This window comes from Lepus europaeus, chromosome 16 (genome assembly GCF_033115175.1).
Source record: "Lepus europaeus isolate LE1 chromosome 16, mLepTim1.pri, whole genome shotgun sequence".
NCBI lineage: Eukaryota > Metazoa > Chordata > Mammalia > Lagomorpha > Leporidae > Lepus > Lepus europaeus.
The window spans coordinates 40,951,742-40,971,748 of NC_084842.1; the positions used below are offsets into that span (position 1 = coordinate 40,951,742).

At 47.9% G+C, this 20,007-nt stretch overlaps 1 protein-coding gene across 2 annotated transcripts in view; it reads right to left on the minus strand.

The window, feature by feature from the left end:
• The window catches only part of PALLD (palladin, cytoskeletal associated protein), a 446,867-nt gene that overhangs the window by 35,494 nt on the left and 391,366 nt on the right, over positions 1–20,007 (minus strand). The window contains exon 9 of one of the 2 annotated variants that reach the window (XM_062213618.1): positions 10,612–11,268. The exons of the other annotated variant lie outside the window; for it this stretch is intronic. Coding sequence (XP_062069602.1) covers positions 10,612–11,268 — 657 coding nt within the window. The remainder of the gene's footprint in view (positions 1–10,611; positions 11,269–20,007) is intronic. 2 annotated transcript variants of the gene reach the window in all.

Genomic DNA, 20,007 nt, shown 5'->3' on the forward strand with positions numbered 1-20,007 from the left:
AGGGGCCGTGGCTGCTGAATGCTGATGGGTGTGGAATCGTTTTTGTTGGCGCTTTAGCCAAGTTGCTTCCTATTTCTCTTCCTTTTCTCACACAAGGGAATAGATTTAACGAGAAATGGAATACTATAGAGTGATGAAATGAATGACCCATTAGGAACTCTGTCAACAAAGTTGATTTCAAAAACAAAATTTGGGCATAAAAACAAAAGGCAAGTCACAAGAGAATGTGTGTAATGCACTTCCATGTGTAAGTGGGCAAAAGCTAAACAGCCTATTGCTAGGGAAATGGCTCTCAAAGGGTGGTCCCTGGGCCAACAGCACAGCATGACCAGAGGGGCTGCTGGAAATGCAGATTTGTGCCTTTACTGCAGACCTATGTGAATCTGAAAGTCTGGCTCAGGACCCAGCAACCTGTTTTAACAAGGTCTCTAGGTAACTGTGGCACACCAGAGCACTGGAGAAACACACTAAGGGAAGCACACGTGCATGGCAAAGTAAGTGAAGATAATGGTCAACTCAAACTCAGGTTACTGGTTACCTCTTGGGGAGAGGAGGGTGCGAGTGGGGATGGCAACATGGGGGTTTCTTTTCTTTTTTCTTTCTTTTTTTTTTTTTTTTTTTTTTTTTTTTGATAGGCAGAGTTAGACAGTGAGAGAGAAAGAGACAGAAAAGTCTTCCTTCCGTTGGTTCACCCCCCAAATGGCTGCTATAGCCTGCGCGCTGTGTTGATCCGAAGCCAGGAGCCAGGTGCTTCCTCCTGGTCTCCCACGCAGGTGCAGGGCCCAAGCACTTAGGCCATCCTCCATCGCACTCCGGGCCATAGCAGAGAGCTGGACTGGAAGAGGAGCAGCCGGGACAGAATCCGGTGCCCCAACAGGGACAAGAACCCGGTGTGCCGGTGCCGCAGGTGGAAGATTAGCCTAGTGAGCCGTGGTGCCAGCCAACATGGAGGTTTCAAAGGTACTAGATATGCGTAAGAATTCCTTTTACTATTAAGCTGCACACATACATCGTATCTATACTACTATTTAAATTATATATTTCATGATAAGACATTTCCAGTGTGTCAAAGCATTGTGCCTCTGATCTCATCGATATGGTAGAAAGCACCAGTAAGGCTAAGGGTGTATGTGAACACCGGATTCACCAACTCTCAGTTTCTCACCACATCAGCCAACAGTGCCGGGAACAAAACGGTCGGATACGAGGCTCCTGGAACAGCCCTGCGCCCAGCCCTCATGTGTAATCCGGGACTCATGAGGTCTGTGCTCCTGCTCTTCCCAGCAGCCCTCTGTCCCCTGCTCCACCACCCCTGTGCTCCTTGCCAAACTTTTCCTCATTTTCTTGGGTGTTCACCCTTCAGTGTGCTTACCGAAGTTGACCCTTTCTCCAAACTCAGGGGACGACTGATCTAAGCCAGTCTGGGTGAACGCCATCCTCTGGACAGTGAGGAGTTAAGCCGGAGGGATGTGATGGAGCCCCAGACAAGGAGACTGGGGCAGCAGAGCTGGGAGTGAAAGGGTGAGGTGCTCTAGTTAAAAATTTCCCATCTCAAACTCACTCAATGGTATGGTTTGAAAGGATGAATGTTATGGTCTGGAAATTGTATCTCAATAAAAAATACAAAATACATTTTTTTTAAAAAACTATCTGTAAAAGGAAACACACAGGAAGAAGGGCCTGTCTGCTTTCACGGGCAATCACTGTCTGAAATCCAACACCAGAAGCTGCTGTCTCCACTCCATGGCCACAAGAGGAGTCCTGTAACATACCAATGCCAACACACCAGGAGGATGGAACATTCTGGGGTCCTTGACAGTGCTTTTTTTTCCCAAAAATTTATTTATTTATTTGAGAAACAGAGTTACAGACAGAGAGAGAGGGACAGAGAGAAAGAGGTCTTCTAGCTGCTGGTTTACTCCCCAAATTACTGCATTGGCTGGAGCTAAGCAGATCCAAAGCCAGGAGCCAGGAGCGTCTTCCAGGTCTCCCACATGGGTGCAGGGGCCCAAGCACTTGGTCCAACTTCCAGTGTTTTCCCAGGCCATTAGCAGGGAGCTAGATTGGAAGTGGAACAGCAGGGACTCGATCCAGTGCCAATATGAGATGCTGGCACAGCAGGCGGAAGCTTAGCCTACTATGCTGCAGTGCAGAACCCCCAGTAGTGTTTTGGGGGCATTGTGTAATGTAAGCCCACCATGGAACTGCCCTACCTGGGCTTGTTTTTTAAGTCAATAAACTGTGCATATAATTGACTTGCAGTCAAGTCTTCTGACACCTATGCTGGCAAATACCCTGAGAAACCTGCTATCTGAGGTCCAAACTTTATTTGCCCCTGAAGACTAGAATTTGATGTTAAAGAAAAAAGCATGAAAGAAAAATCTTATGACATCCTGTGTTCTTTATGTCAAAGAAATAGCCAAACATTAAATTGTATCCTACTCACTGGGAATTGATCTTAATATTTAGGGAACTAGACAACGAACCTGAGATGGAATGATAGCAGGAGCTGTAGGAATTATGACTTATAACCTCAATTTTTAGTACCATAAATCCTTTAAGGGGAAGCGTTACTTCCTATGATGCTAGCATTCCAAATGGGCACCAGTTCGAGTCCTGGTTGCTCCCCTTCTGATCCAGCTCCCTGCTGATGTGCCTGGAAAAGCAGCAGAGGATGGCCCAAGTGCTTGGGTCCCTGCACCCACTTGGGAGACCCAAATGGAGTTCCAGGCTCCTGCCTTCAGCCTGGGCCAGCCTCAGGATAATGCAGCCATTTGGGGAGTGAACCATCAGATAGAAGTTTAACGTCTTCAGTTTAATGTCTCCCTAAGTCTACCCAATTAGTCACTATACCATAGTTATTTTCTTATTAGCATCTGTCCTGCTCTATTATCACATGTTCTTTAAAAATGGTCTCTTTGTCACCATGGCTCCTTTGTAAATCACAATTAACAGACACTCAAATACTATTTTTGGAATGAGTGAATGGATGCACTGTGCATCTCCACTTCTGGCCTCTAACCCTCTCCCCCTCCTCGGTCATGAAAACTGGCACCAGCCCACAGGTGAAGCGTCAGCCTCAGAACCAGTGAAAATCACAGTGTTCTGCAAGTCACGTTCTATGTTGCTGGCTGCTTCCATCTGAGAAGCAGGGAGCTCGGTTTGGAAGTCACCTGAAAAGTGAAATGGAAGGCAGGTAGGTCTTTGTTGCATCAGCTGCGGGAACACCCAAGTTCCCACTGTTGCTCTAAGGCTGAGCAACATTAGCACGTTGCACAACCGTACGAAGAAGAGCAGCCTTGGATGACAGAAGGCATCGCTGCCTTGCAGTGCAGACTACACAAGAACCGCGTTCACAGCGCAAATGAGGAGGAAATGGGGAATGGGAGGATTATCAGGCACAGAACAGATCACCTGCACACAAGTAGAGGACTGGTTTTGGTTTTTTTAAAGATAGCCACAAGCTCCATCAGACAAGCAAGCATCTGTCTATGCACTACAGAAGTCCTACTGCTCGGACAGCATAGTTCATTCTTTCAGAACTGCTCTGGGGCACCTCACAGGAAGCCACTCTCCTTGGCTGCAGCTCCTGCCACACAGGTGTTTTCTTCTTTCCAACAATACCAAAACAACTGCTCTCTGCAGTGGGTGTTGTGGCGCCACCGGGGATGCCCATATCCCATGCTCGAGTGCCTGCGAAGGAGTCCCACCTCTGCTTCCAGTCCTGCTTGTTGTTAAGGCTCCTGGGAGGGAGCAGAGGATGGCCCAAGTACTTGGGTTCCTTCCACCCACTGGGAGACCCTCCTGGAGCTCCTGGCTCCTGGCTCAGCCTAGTCCAGCCCTGGCTATTGTGGCCATTTGGGAAGAATATCAGCAGATGGAAGATCTCCCTCTCCCTGTCATCTCTGTTTTTCAAATAAATAAAAATATACTTTTTTTTTAAAGTTTATACTTTGACCCAAATAAAGATGCTTATCATTTCTTTTAGTAAGTCAGTTTCCTAAACATAGGCAGATTACCAGCACTGTAAAAACATTTACTAATCCCTGTTTCAACCTTTTGTAAAGACATTTTCCTTTTACTTACAAAATTCAAGGTTCTCGTATTTCTGAGTCTTAACAATTACCAATGCAGTAAAAATCACTAAGGAGTTTACAGAAATGTCTAATAGCTATTCCAAAAGTATTACTGACTAGCTAGCTAGGTACAGTGTTAGCCAGTACCGCAATAAAAATTCTAATAAGCTTAGAAAAAAAAAGTGTTGGTCTGTAAGGTAAGTGACTGGGCAGCCTGACCGCACCATGGACTTGCACTGTGTATTAGAAATTTTGTGTACAACAATTGAAAAATAACAAAACAAAGGTCATTACTATAGTCTCAGTGCTGTCTTCATGTGAGATGGCAAAGCCAACCAAATCAATAACCAAGCTGGGAGTACATGAAGGACAAGGCTCATTTTAGGTGCAATAAGAGTGAAAAAGAGAACAATGCTGGCTGGAGTGACTGCAGATGGCTCCAGGAAAGGAAGACAAGGCTAAGACAGCCACCGTGAAGTGACGAGGAAGCAGCCAAACAGAGATGAAGAGGAAGGAATTCAGGCTCAGCATGAATTCAGGCACAGGAGTGAGACCCGCCAGGCTGTGTGGCTTCCATGGGTCACCTCACGATTATGCACCTCGATTTCCTGTGCTGTAAAGTGTGGGCGGTAGATAGCGTGTATCTCATAGGAGCACCGAGAAAACAGCACGCACCCATGTATTTAAACACTGAGAACAGCACCTGGCCTAGTAAGAGCTCCTCTCGGGAGGCCAACACAAGATACCCAGCATGGAAGTGAATCGCAGACACGAGATTAGATGGGTGCAACAGAATGAAATAGGGCAAGGAGTTGACAAAGATGCCAAGGATCTTGACCAGAGTTTCCAAGAATGTGCAAAGAATCCTTACTGAGTGCCTTTTTCAGGGCTCAACTCTGTCCTAGGTGCTGGGAATACAATGCTCAATGAAATGACATCACAGTACTCAAAAAATTATATTCTACAGTGGACAGGCAGAAAGAACGGAGGAAGGACATACAAAGAGGTGGTAAGTGCTGGGAAGTGATGGGAATATCAATGGACAGCTTGCTTTGTGCAACCAAACCTCAGAGGGGAAACCAAAGTGAGATCTAAACAACAGGAAGTAGGGTTAAGCTGCAGCAATGCCAGCATCCTGTATCAGAATGCTGGTTCGAGGCCTGGCTGCTCTGGTCCCAATCCAGCTCCCTGCTAATGTGTCTGGGAAAACAGCAGATGGCCCAAGTGCATGGATGCCTGCCATCCACGTGGGAGACCCACAGGGAGTAAAAGGCTCCCGACTTTGGGCTAGCCCAGCCTCGTTGCCATCCACTGGGGAGTGAACCAGAGGATGGAAGGTTTCTTTCTCTCTGTCTCTTCCTCTGTCACTATGCCTTTCAAATAAATAAATCTCTTTTTTAAAAGATTTATTTATTTATTTGAAAGTCAGAGTTACACAGAGAAAGGAGAAGTAGAGGGAGAGAGAGCGAGCCAGAGAGAGAGAGAGAGAGAGAGGTCTTCCATCTGATGGTTCACTCCTCAATTGGCTGCAACGGACAGAACTGTGCCAATCCGAATCCAGGAGCCAGGAGCTTCTTCCAGGTCTCCCACATGGGTGCAGGGGCCCAAGGACTTGGGCCATCTCCCACTGCTTTCCCAGGCCATAGCAGAGAGTTGGACTGGAAGTGGAGTAGCTGGGTCTCAAACTGACGCCCATATGGGATGCTGGCGCTTCAGGCCAGGGTGTTAATCTGCTGTGCCACAGCGTCGGCCCCTAAATAAATAAATCTTAAAAATAAATAAATGACAGGAAGTAGCTGGTTGTGAGAAACCTCCAGGGAGAGCTGGGTGGTGCCGAAGTGCCCTGGCTGGAATGCTCCCAGCAGTGTCAACAGACGGACATGGTGAGCCTGGAGGAGAGAGGTATAGATTGCATTGTTCCTGTCACTAATTTTTTTTTTTTTTTTTGGACAGGGAGAGTGGATAGTGAGAGAGTGAGAGAGAGAGAGAGAGACAGAAAGAGAGAGAGAGAGAGAGAGAGAGAAAGGTCTTCCTTTTTGCTGTTGGTTCACCCTCCAATGGCCGCTGCGGCCGGCATATCGCGCTAATCCGAAGCCAGGAGCCAGGTGCTTCTCCTGGTCTCCCATGCGGGTGCAGGGCCCAAGCACTTGGGCCATCCTCCACTGCCTTCCCGGGCCATAGCAGAGAGCTGGCCTGGAAGAGGGGCAACAGGGATAGAATCCGGCATCCCAACCGGGACTAGAACCCAGTGTGCCGGCGCAGCAAGGCGGAGGATTAGCCTGTTAAGCCACGGTGCCGGCCTCCTTACACTAATTTTAATACAGCACCTCTTTTTCTTTTTTTTTCTTAGAAGCATCTTACTAGACTAATGTAATTCAGACAACACTTTGGGAACCGGAGTAAAGAACTGAGGGTAAGGTTTACATGTAAGGTTAAAGACAAATAAAAATGGAGTATTTGGGAAAGGAACACCAGGAAGGAAGTGATACGTTGTTCAGGCAAAGCTTTGGCAAACATGTTTTGTTTTCTTGTAAAATGAATTCTGTGTTAGAGTTCCATGTAAGATGGGTGGCTGTGCTCCCCCAAAGGGCACCTGCTTTAGATAAACGAGGATCAGCAACCCATGAGGAGGTAAAAGTAGCTGGTGACAAAAATGATTTCCCTTCAAGACAGTTCCCTACAATTAAACAAAGCTTATTCAAAGTAAACTTAGCAAAACCAGAACTCTTCACAAAAGTCCATCCTTAGAGGCAAGCCTTAGCCGAACAAGCACACTAGCAAGCCTGCCCCAGTGAATGCTTCAGTGTGTAGACGCGCAGTCCAGCTGTGCCGAAAACAGTACTGATGTGTTTACTCCCGCTGTGCCAGTAAGCCACTTGCTTGCCATTTTAAAACAGAACTCAGGTGCCTGGGGCAGACACATCTTACACACACACACAGGCAGCAACCCAGGGTCTTTGTTGCTTGTCTGGCTACTGAATAATCTTAAAGCATCCTTCCCTTGCTATACTTTCTGAGGCAATTCTGTCAGAACTCAGCCCTTCAGAGTTCAATGTGGATTTAACTGATCAGGTACCAGTCTAGCAACCAGAAAAAAAATTATTTTAACAACTAAATGTCCTCCTCTTCTCACATTCAGTGAAATCTGACAATAACCACATTACCCAAAGTTTGTGAGCAAACTCATTAACACATTGGCATTTAGGTATCTCTTACATTCAAGAATGTAATTTATGAACAAATCTATTTAAAAAAATCCAAAACTGAGTTTTTGTGTATCAATTCTATTTTTCGTTAACTGAAGTTTATTATGAAACCAACGCTGTTAAAGTACAAAAAAATGGGGCTCTTTTGCTCAGATTGCAATGAAAATTAATAACTTTAATATTAAATTCTCATCACATTGCCTTTTGGGTGCTCTAAAGGCTACAATGACAAAGGCACTGGAGACGCCCCTGCTCACTAACTCTGCACAACCTGGAACACAGCCACCCACGACAGAGCGGGCCTGACTCCCAGCTGCCCCTGGGGCACAGACACGTCTACAGAATCGTCCCTCACCTCCTCACAGCAAGCCCTGGAGCCCCTCCTACTAATCCACTGGTGGATACTTACCCAGGGTTGAGTACGTTTTATGGACTCCTGTAGGATACAAGACCCTGGGAACCTCCAACACCTCGGGTTCCCTGCTCTCTAGTGGCAAACGTCAAGGCCCTCACCTGCTCTGCTGAAAGACGGGACTGATGATGTCGGCAAAGCCCAAGGTGGCTCTCGTCTCCTGGGTTCCTTTCTCAGTGGTTACGACCTTACCACCTGCAGTGACTTGACAGCATGGAATGAAAACTACAGCTAAATCTGTTAGGAACTCTGCCCTAAGACTCGGGGTACTGCTTTGCTGTGTCTGCAACAGTGTTCTTTGATTGAGATCACATTTACCGGAGCTCAACCAAGGCCACACCCACAGTGCTTCTCCTGCTCAGGCTGTGCCCGAGGCCTGGGATACCCTTCACCTCTCGCGTGGAGAATGAGGACACTGTCCCACCTCCTTGTTTCTTGTAAGTCGGAGAGAAAGAGAGGGACAATGAGGTAATGTGTGTAACGCGCCGAGTGCCTACAGAATAAAGGCTCTCACTTGTACATCCTAATTAGCGCACTTTTCATTGACATACGCTCTTACTTGTGACACACAAAGCCCTACTGATAGAAGAGAGGCAATTAAGAGCGTAAAACACTATGGCCCTGTGCTGTGTGGCACTCTCTTATGAGAGCGGATTCCAGGAGCGTGAAGGTGGGCAAAAGGTACAGTGCCCAGCGGGTTCTCAGGGCTGGCTCTGGAATGACTCACCTTGAGACCAGCGGGGGCAGGAACGCCGCCCTCCGCCCCTGGGGCACTGGCCAGTCTCCTGGATACCCACCGTCTCCTAGGAGCAACTTACCCAGCGGAGGAGCGAGACCGGGGGGAGAATGGACACATTCATTTTATAAACGTGCACCCAGATTTCCTCTAAGGCACTTTCTCCTCATGGTGACCGTCTGGAAGACTGAGCCACCTTCGCATCTGTCAGCCCCTTTGAGTAAGAGATGGTTCCTCTGCCTGAAGAAGGAGCGGCCTGGGAGAAACTGGGCGTGCAGAGGAGCCACAAACCATAGCCTACCCACAACCGCATTTGGTCGCTGGGCGTCTCACACAGGCCCACTCTTTTTTGCCGTTTTGGCTTTGTGGTTTATCACTGGCAACCACGGCCTTTGTGCCATCCTTGACCTCTGTGACCTAGGCACATGAGAAACAGAGCCTCATCTCTACCAGCTATTTAGAAACTTGCTGTGTACCAAACATCTCATGAGAGCAATACTGAAAACACAAACAGAATAAAACAGCAAGTGTGCCATGAGTGATTAAGAAAACTGAGACTTTGAAATTTCTATTTAAGTTTTTGGTAAAATAAGGTAGAGAGAAAAATCAACTCTCCTGAATGACATATAATCAATCTGGTTGCTGGTACCGGACATATATGGCAAAATCATCCTACTAGAGACACAGCACATTTAAGTGAAACAGAATTTGCTGTTTCACAAGTCCCCAGCAAAGTAATTCATCCTCATATTCTCTCTCTCTCTCTCTCTCTCTCTCACACACACACACATTTATGCATAGTTCAGCAGTTCCTAAAGGCTCAAGGATGCCCATTAGTCGTGGTAGCCCTGAAAGGGACTCAATCTCTGGCCAATTACCTGGCTTACAACCCACCCATAAATAGCAACATTTTTGTTTTTAATTCAGAATGTATGCAGGAGGGAAAAATGCTTCAAAAGACATCAAATATCAAGTTAAGTACACACTTAGTGACTTGGAAAAACCTAAATGAACGGAATTAGAATCAAGCCCACCAGATTCCAAACAGAGAATTCACATCATCAACCTTTAGAACACGCCCAGCAGAACAAGGCACTGCTCCCCACAGCTCCCGGCACCACCCGGGCAAGGCCAGACCTGCAGGGCCTGTCTCTGCGGTGCCATCAGAACATCCCACAGTGGGAAACCTGCCTGGGTGAGTGGGAATAACTGGGATGCGAAGGCTGCCTTTTCATGCTTGATCAGGACTTCCTTCTTTCCTCCTGGAACAATCTGGACTTTTGGTAAACTCTGCAGCAGGATTTCAGCAGCGTTGAGAGACAGGCACTGAAATGTTCAGGAAAGCAAGTGCCAGCTTTTACTCCTCTCACTCGTATCTCAAGCATGCCAAACGTGCTCCTTTGGAAGGCTTACTGCCCATTTGTAGATGTCAGCGGATCTATCCTGAGATGTTCCGCTCGGAAGGTTCCAAGGGCTGCCACTTCATGGGCCTAAGGACGGGCAGTTACTAGATCACCTGCAAATACTGGCCAACCGGAGCCAGGAGCCCTGCGCATCTCCTGACTCCCCGGCGGCCCCCATTTCTTCACTCCACCTTCTACATTTCTACATCCCCGCTTCGGCGGCACAGAAACACTGCCACGTTTGTCCCCCTTCCGAACAGTCACCAGATGCGCGGAAAGGCTTCATTCTAATCCTGTTAATTTAGGTGTTTCCAAGTCACTAAGTGTACACTTAACTAAGCAACCCCCTCCCCATCTACCGAAATGCTGATCTGAAAACATTAAGGCCTGTTGCTTGCTGCTAACTCAGGCACACATGGGCTGAAATTCAACTTTAGTGGCCACGTGACCGCAGGGTAACGAGATTTAACTACTAGCACCCTCAGCTGTGTAGGTGGGTTGATGCTCCGTCATAGGGACACCGTGGCAGGTGCAACAGGGGTGAACCACTTAGCCCCACCTCCCATCCCCCACCCCACCGCTACCCCGCGGCCCAGGCCACCACGGTTGGTAATCATTAAGAGCCTGGGTGGATGCTGAAGGGCTCCCGTAGGCAATTCAGAAGACAGCTGCGGGAGAAGAGCTGGGCAAAGCCGCGGTGGCATTTGACACCTGGAGCCACTGGGCCAGCGCTACAGGGCGCTGTGGGGCTGGGGACAGGGGCGGCGCTGTCACTTACGCGGGGGTGACTCCCTTGGGCAGCCCCAGGGCATTGACGGCGGCCGGCTGCGGCTGCGAGGGCAGCAGGGCGCTGAGGAAGGCCGCGGGTGTCTGGCTGTGGCCGAAGCGGGCCGCGGGCGCGGCGCAGTGCGGGGCCGGGCCCGGGCTGGGCAGCGGCGGTGGGGGCGGCGGCAGCGGGAACACGTCGGGCACCGGGTAGGCGGCCGTGGGGCTGAAGACCGGAGGCGGCGGCGGCGGCGGCGATGGAGAGGACGGGCCCCAGGGGCCCTCGGCCTCGGCGCCGAAGGGCTGCGCAAAGGGCGGCACGGGCGCGCGGCCGAACTGCTTCGGGATCGGAGACATGGGCGACGGGAGGCTGGACGAGCTGGGGCTGGAGGCCGGCGTGCCGTGGCCCGACGCCGGGCCCAGGTTCTGCGCCGCGATGAACTGCTTGGGGCGCGCGTAGTTGAAGGAGCCGGAGGACTGCATGGCGGAGGCGGAGCGGGAGGCGAGCGCGCTCATGGGCTCCGGAGAGGCGGGCGACGCGCAGGCCGCGAGCTCGGGGAAGGCGGGCGGCGGCGGGAAGGGCGGCGAGGGCGGCGCGCTGCGCTGCCGAGCGCTGGCCTCCTGCTCCAGGCGGATCTGGTTCTGGAGCTGCTGGATCTTCAGCGGGTCCCTGCGGGGAGACAGAGAGAGGGGGACACTTTGAGATTGGGGCTGCGAGCAACTTCTGCCCGCCACGGCCAGGGCAGGGGAGAGCCGGCGCCCGCCGCGGACCCCTCTGGCCAGGGCACACAGCGTCGGTTGAGCAGGGCCGGGGGTCTCGACGCCTGATTCAGTTGTACCTAAGATGATTCAAGCCAGGTTACCCATCCCGCTGGAGATGTTGTCCGACCTCCAGGAGTCACACTTCATCTTAGCAGAACCAGCAATATTAAAGGAAAAAACGTTAGACGTGAGTTCTCGGTCCTCTGATTTGTAGCCAATTTTTTTGAAAATTTTATCAGAATGAGAAAGTTGAAAAAAGGAAAACACTTGACTGAAGTTATTTTTGGCAGATGAAGGTTGGTCCAACTGCCTGCTTCAATGCAATCAACTCAATATCCAGTAAATTCAGCTGCTTTTTATTGAAGAGTTGCTTTAATCTCTGCATTTCCCCCTTAAAGTCTTTTACTACATGCAGAATGTTAGTAAATCTTGAATTGCCAATGCACACAGATACTGTATGTGCTGTATCTCAGACGCATGCGAATGAGAGACAGGTATTTTTGAATATGTGGGTGTTCCATAAGCAGTACCAAGGATTAATTTTATAGTATGTATATAATAAACAATTTTATAAAAATAAATTTTATAATAAACGCTCTTGCGTACTCTTCCGCTGACCCTGCACCTGGGCTGGAAGCCATCTTGTCCTCAAAGGCACAGCTTCCGGCCTCCGTCCCAGCCTTGGCTCACAATGCCCACAGCCTAGGTTGTGTTCTTAGGTGCTTCAAAGCTGGACTAGTGCTGTGGATTTAACTGCCCAAAAATTTTCCATCGATAAGACAAAGTTTGTTACTTTTTTTTTTTTTTAAATAAAGTCAGCAGCTAGCAATCAGCTAAGATCTTGCTCTTTTACTCAAAACTTTCCTGTTGAGTCATCCAAGATGTTATTCCCATCAGGTAAAAACACAGCCATCAACCGGGCTGTTAAAAGACACTTCAACAGCAGGTGGCACTGTAAGAAGCGGATAAAACAGGAATAATTCCTTGAACAGAGAAAGCTATGTGCCTAACTTTAACCCTTTTAAAACTACAAACCCAAACCAAACCTAAAACATTCTTATCCACAGGCATTTACACTTCAAAACTCAAGCTTTCAGAAACTCAAAGCAATAAAAGGAACTGAAGCTACTGATAAGAAAAAAAAAAGGCTTTGGGTCTGTTGTGAAATGCGGGAACACCCCATTCTACAGTCCTTGCCTGTCTTCTGTAATTACCCAGTAAAGTGACTATACTTAAACCCTTGAGAAGTCAAGGAAGCACTTTCCTGAAAACTGAAAGGTACACAGAGCAGATAGTTCCCTATTTTTAACCTGTGCTGATTGCACCAAGAAGGAATTCTGTGGGCTCCCACTGAACTTAATTCCAGCCTTTGAAAGTGGCCACTGGGGAGATTGACTGCTGCCCTGGAGACCCAGATGTCCGTGCGGTCTGGGCCCACCACCCAGCACACGTGCTTCTGCTCTCCTGTATTTAGGACTGGCTCAGGAATAGAACTCGTAAAAACCACCCACCGGCTCTAAAACCCAGTACCAGGCATTCTCACTTGGAATCCCCAGATGCTCCCTCTGGATCTTCCTGCCTTTCCGATTGCTTTCATATTTCCTCATGATTGCAAAATGCATCCTATTCCTGGAATGTTTATCACCAGAGTTCTTCCGCACTCTTCCACTGACCCCGCACCTGGCCTGGAAGCCCTCTGCCTGGCTGTCCTCAAAGGCACAGCTCCCTGCCCCCGTGCCAGCCTCGGCTCACAATGCCCACAGCCCAGGTTGTGTTTCAAGGCACTTTAAGGTTGCGCTGGCTCGGCTGAGGCTGCCACAGTCATGACACCCGGCCTTGCATCTGGAGTGAGGATTTCCCTGCCCAGGATTAGGGAATGGTCCTGAGAAGGCAGCCTTCCAGGAAGGTAGGGAAGCCCAGGCCATTGTCAGATGGGTTCCAACTTTCTCCAAGGGCTCAGCCTCCTCTTTTGACATTAAAGGGATCCATCAGATCTGCTACTTCAGATGGGCTTAGAGCTGTTTGGGGCACTAGTTTTAGCAGTAAGTGACTGATCAAAAAATTATGAATATCTCATTTCACCAGAAATGAATAGGCTTTCTAACAATTTGTTTCAGAAAATTCATGAAAAATGAACTTAAAAGAGGATTCTGGTGCAAAAAAAATCTGAAACCCATGCAGTTTTTTCATCTTCTATAAGCTTTCTGAAATGCCCTGGTACATACTGCAATAAAGAATTCTGCTAGGGTTTCCAGCTCTCCTGTTTCCCATTTTTGGCATGGAGAGGGGGAAGAGGGAGGGGTGGGAAAAGGGCAGCAAAAATATTTTGGGCGGTGGGCACTGTTCTGTAGTGGAGTTGCCTTCATCCCATGTTAGAGTGTCCCCTTGAGTCCTGGTTCCTCAGCTTCCAATGCAGCTCTTACTAATGCACCCTGGAGATGGCAGGTGATGGCCCAAGTATTTGGGTTCCTGCCACCCCATGTGGATAACCCAGATAGCTGCAGCTGTTGTGGGTATTTGGGGAGTGAATCAGTGAATGGAAGGTCTCTGTCTCTCTTCTCACTCTCACTCTTTCAAACAAATCTTTTTAAAAGCTATTTAAGATCTCTAAGTGTCTATTTCTGTGCAGATGATAACTTTTTTTTTTTTTTTTTTGGACAGAGTTAGAGACAGAGAGAAAGGTCTTCCTTCCGTTGGTTCACCCCCCAAATGGCTGCTAGGGCCAGCACACTGTGCCGATCGGAAGCCAGGAGCCAGGTGCTTCCTCCTGGTCTCCCATGCGGGTGCAGGGCCCAACCACTTGGGCCATCCTCCACTGCCTTCCTGGGCCACAGATAGAGCTGAACTGGAAGAGGAGAAACCCGGACAGAACTGGCGCCCCAACCAGGACTAGAACCCGGGGTGCCAGTGCCGCAGGCGGAGGATTAGCCAAGTGAGCCGCAGCGCCAGCCGATAACTTTTCTTCACACTTGAGTTAAATGGTTGATGCTAGATTCTGAGATGATGAACTGCACAATTTTATATTATTTTCTCAGTCCTCATTATTTGTATAAAAGTTGTTTTTTTTTTTTTTTTTTTTAAATAACAGAAGAAAGGCACCAGAAAGGCAAGATTGCCTATGGTTTTTGGAAAGTTACGTGTCAGAGCCAGTGTTGTGGCATAGCAGGTAATGCTGAGATGCCAGCATCCCATATGGGCTCGAGGTCCTGACTGCTCTGCTTCTGATCCAGCTCCCCGCTAATGGCCTGGCAAAAGCAGTGGAGGATGAGCAAGGTGTTTGGGCCCCTGCCACCCATGTGGGAAGACCCAGAGGAAGCTTCTGGCTCCTGGCTTCGGATCAGCGTAGCTCCAGCCATTACGGTCAACTGGGGAGTGAAACAGTGGATGGAAGACCTCTCTCTCTCTCTCTACCTCTTCTCTCTCTGTGTAACTCTGACTTTCAAATAAATCAATCTTTTTTTAAAAAGTCATTATTAAAAATTGATCACTACTCTGGTTTCCCTAATTTTTTCTGTTGTTCTTTCCTTGAAAATGAAAATAGGGAAATGAAACTTGACTGAACCTTTTAGCAATACTGTGTGGGGCTGACGTCAGGTTAAGAGCTCTGGAGAGTGCTGGTGGCAAGTACCCGGGAGTGTCACACTGTTGTTTTTGCAGAACTAGCCCATCAAACTCCTCCCAGCTTCTTGTTTCATTCTCCCTCTCTACCTACCACGCCCCCGCCAATACCAAAAGTCCAAGAATTCCCCACTGTTATTCATCCTTCAGTTCTGAAAGTTTCAGTAGTCAAGGAACGGAAATCACCAGACCTTCTGTTGTGCGTCTGTCAAATGGGCAAGCAAGATTTGAAGTTGGCTCAGGGTTACAAAGCTAGGTTAGACCTTGTGTCTTTCCCTGGTCTCTTTCACTACACAGTGAGCACCCACATAAAAGAAACTCAACTTTCCATGTGATTTTTCAAGAAGTCTGTGGTGGGGCAAAATGGGGTGGGTGGGGCAAAATGGGGCAGGTGGGGAGGGTGTTGTAACACAGGTTAAACTGACCAATGGGATGCCCACTTCCCCAGGAGGGCCAGTTTGAGTCTCAGGTACTCTGTTTCTTTTTTCTTTTCTTTTCTTTCTTTCTTTCTTTCTTTCTTTCTTTCTTTCTTTCTTTCTTTCTTTCTTTCTTTCTTTCTTTCTTTCTTTCTTTTTTTTTTTTTTTTTTTGACAGGCAGAGTGAACAGTGAGAGAGACAGAGACAGAGAGAAAGGTCTTCCTTCCTTTGGTTCACCCTCCAATGGCCGCCGCGGCCAGCGTGCTGCGGCCGGCGCACCACGCTGATCCGAAGCCAGGAGCCAGGTGCTTCTCCTGGTCTCCCATGGGGTGCAGGGCCCAAGCACTTGGGCCATCCTCCACTGCACTCCCGGGCCACAGCAGAGAGCTGGCCTGGAAGAGGGGCAACCGGGACAGAATCCTGCGCCCCGACAGGGACTAGTACCTTGTGTGCTGGCACCACAGGCGGAGGATTAGCCTACTGAGCCGCGGTGCCGGCCGGTACTCTGTTTCTGATGCCACTTCTTGGTAAGTATTCCTGATGGCTCAAGTACTTGGGACCCTGTGGCCTATGTGGGGAGACCTAGATGGAGTTCCAGGATCTTGGCTTTGGCCTGGCCTGGCCCAGCCCTGGCTGTTGCGGGCATTTAAAGAGTAAACCAGTGGGTGGAAGAATGCTTCCTCTTGTGTTCTTTGTCATTCTTTCAAAGTAATGAAAATAAATACACATTTGCTTTTTAAAAGTCTGTGTGGTTATGTTTCTTGAGCCTGGGTACTTTTGTAAGCTTGTTTTAAACCAGTGGCAGGAGAGATGACTAAGTGGGAAGATAAATTGGGTTCTACATCTCTGTTCTTGCCCAATCGAAATATTTGCTCTATCTATCTATAAAATTATTCTTTTTTAAAGTTCAGTGCCAATCTTTAGGGTGGAGGGATTTATTTGTTTTCATGCCCTCTTGTCCTGATAGCATCCAGGGCCTTTGGAATCTGAATCATCAAAGTTTTAAATATTTACATATTTAAGAAAGCCTGATTTCAAATTTGATTTTTTTTTTATGGTGAAATGGTGTGAAGACAAGATGGTCTTGGCATTTCAGGAAGAAAACATATATAAATACCAACTCAGTGGATTCCCCTCTTAAATTATGGAAAATCAAGAACTGCCTGCCTTCTACCCCCAATAGTTTGCACTAAACTTTTAACAAGAATAATTTTATATATGAACTCTTAACAAGAATAATTTTACAGATGCAGCAAAGGTTTAGATTGGGCAAGAATGCTGAGGTATAGATTCCAATTTATTTTCCAATCCAGTCTTCCACCACTAGATTAAAGCAGGCTTAGGAAAAGTACCCAGACTATAAACCTGGTCCTAGGTGATGGTGTGGTACAGGAGGAAAAGGCCAGGTTTGCTTGCTTCTTGCTCCAGACCAAGCTAGACAGCTATCAGCTGTGGGGCCACCATGAGGATTAACTGGGCACATTTCTGGCTCATGGTATTAGCTCACAGAACATTCCAGGGCATGAGAGAATAACTTCAATCCTTGTTATTAAACAAGCAAACAAAAAATAGATCTTTAAAAAATGGGAACAGGGCTAGCTTTTTGGCTCAGCAGGGTAAGCTGCCACTTTTGGTGCCTGCATCCCACACTGGAATACCAGTTTGAGTCTTTGTTGCTCCACTTCCCATCCAGCTCCCTGTTAATCCGCCTGGGAAAGCAGCAACAGATGGTCCAACTGCTTGAGCATCTGCCACCCACATGGGAACTACATGGAGTTCCTGGCTCCTAGTTTTGGCCTGGCCCAGCCCTGGCAGTCGTGGCATTTGGGGAGTGAACCAGTGGATGGAAAAATCTGTTACTGTTTCTCTCTCTCTCTCTCTCTCTCTCTCTGCCTTTCATATAAATAAGTAAATAAACCTTTTAAAAACTGGGAACATTTTACTAACTGCAGGGGATTTTCCTTTTCATGTGAACCCATTGCAAGTAGCAGGGGAAGAATGGTAGCATCTGGGGAGGTGGCCCAGGACCACTGAGAGGGCCGCCTCCTAAGAGGCTCCTTCCCTTTCTCCCAGTCACAAGGCCTAACTGCGGACTGATTCATGACATAAAATCATTGTGGGCGGTAACTGTCATTATTCCATTTTTAAACGCCACCCGCCCCAGGGTGGTGAGGTCAGGTGATAAGGGCAGAAGTGGCAGTGAAAGGCGGGCTGGCTCAGAAGGTCTCAGCTCCAGGATCCTCTGCAAAGTGCTCAGCAAACAGTTTGCTAAAATGTGAGTTCTTATTACTACTACATATCACTTTTCCTCTGGGGAACTGCAGCTCCTGCTCAAAATAAATGATGTGAAAGTAAACTTCTGGAAAAACAACTTTTATGTAAATTGGAAATTCCCAGTATGTCTCTCTGGAGCAATATCTGGGTTGCACAAAATAATTTATCCCATGACCACATTAATAAAGATGGGGTATTCATAGCAGTCTGGAGCAACTCTTGGGATCATGAAGCTGGAAAACATTTGTGATTTGAAAGCAAGGTTTGCTTTCCTTGTTGACTGTGTGATGCAGAAGTCAGCTTGGGGGAGAGGCACAGGGCCCCACCCTCTGGACTGTGAGCTCCTCCAGGCCTGCTAGTCTAAGCATCTGAAGGTGGGGACTGTGACCTTCAGCTTCCGTACAATGCCCCACTGCACAGCAAACCTGGCATGTCACTGTCAAAGACAAAATGATATGGACTCCCGGCTGCAGTTTCTGTACCCAGTTGGGCCCATCAGGCATATTCAGCGGGACAGTCCTGCTGCAGGAGCACCCAAGACTAGAAGGGGGAAATTTCAAATGAAGGTGGGTAAACAAATTAGGGGATGAGTCCAAGTTCTGTATTTATATGCATGAGAGAGCTAAAGATATTAATTTGGGAATTTATGAAATGGATAGACTATAAAACTCCTACAATGGGTTTTATAAAATTTAATTATTTATCTGAAAGGCAGTGTTAGAGAGACAGAGGGAGAGACAGAGAGATCAATCTCCCATCCATTTGTCTACTCCCCAGATGGCCACAACGGCCAGGGTTGGGCCAGGCCAAAGCCAGGAGTTTCCTCCAGGTCTCCCACATAGGCGCAGGGGCCATCTCTCGCCGCTTTCCCAGGCACGTTAGCAGGAAGCTGGATTGAAAGCAGAGCAGCTAGGACTTGAATAGGCACGTGTAAGAGTTGCTGGCTTGGCAGGCCGTGGCCTTACCTGCTATGCCACAGTGCCAGCTCCTCAATCTATATTTTTAGATGATAGAAACTAGTTCCTATGCGTGAGGATCATTATCTATCAGCTTGCTTTGTTGAGCAGTAATTTATTATTGCTTCCTGATAAAAAGTACAGAAATCACAATCTTGAGAGCACAGTTGTCCTCCCTTCTCCAAGATTTTGCTCCCCAGGGCCAACCACAGTCTGAAAATGTTACATGGAAAGTTCCAGAAATAAACTACCGCAGGTTCCAGATGGCATGCTGTTCTGAGTAGCATGATGAAAGTGCATGTCACCCTACTCTGTCCTGCCCTGTCCCAAGGGGCGTCAGCCATCCCTTTGTTCAAAGTATCTGCACTGTATATGCTACCTGCCCAACTGCTCAGTAGTTGTTTCACTTCTCAGGCCAACAGTCATGGTGTCAGGGCTTCTGTTCAAGGAACTCTTATTTTACTTAGTAACGGCACTACAGTGGAAGAGCTGTGACGTTGGCAATCTGCATATGCCAGAGACAAGTTGTAAAAGTGAGCACTTGAAGTGAAAGGTGAAAGTGTAATAAGATATCTTGGGGCTGGCACTGTGGCATAGTAGGGGTTAAGCAGTTGCCCCCGGTGCTGGCGTCCCATATAGGCATTGGTTGGAGTCCCAGCTGCCCACTTATGATCCAGTTCCCTGCTAACGGCCTTGGAAAGCAGCAGAAGATGGCCCAAGTACTTGGTCCCCTGCGCCCACATAGGAGACCTGGAAGAAGCTCCAGGCTCCCAGCTTCAGCCTGGCCCAGCTCTGGCCAGTGTAGCCATTTGGGGAGTGAACCAGCAGATAGAGGACCTCTCTTTCTCTGCTCTCCCTCTAACTCTGCCTTTCAAATAAATAAAATAAATCTTTAAAAAAAAGTATAATAAGATATCTTGAGTGACAAAGATCACATCTGCATAACGTTTATTGTAGCATATTGAAATGATTGTTCCATTTTATAAATTGTTCATCTCCTTTGGTGTCTAACTCATAAACTCAATCATAGGTATGTATGTATGAATAGGGAAAAACAGTGTATATAGGGCTGGGCACTACATATGGCTTCAGGCACCCACTGGAAGCTTGAAATGTGCACTCTTATGCGTAACAGGGGCCTTCTACAGTCATTTATATACATCAGAATGAGTTAGTATACTCCAGATGAGAATGTGTGACCTTGGGTTGGTTTAGGGAGGCTGTGAGTGCAAAAATACCTGTTACTTTAAGTACATTCCACTAAGGCTGGGGCAGTGGGGAGAGTGGGGATAAAGATCTGGATTTTCTGCAAAGTACCATAAATAAGAGAATGTTAAAATCAAACTAAAATTGACCACTGCTTGGGAATTGTGTGTGTGTGT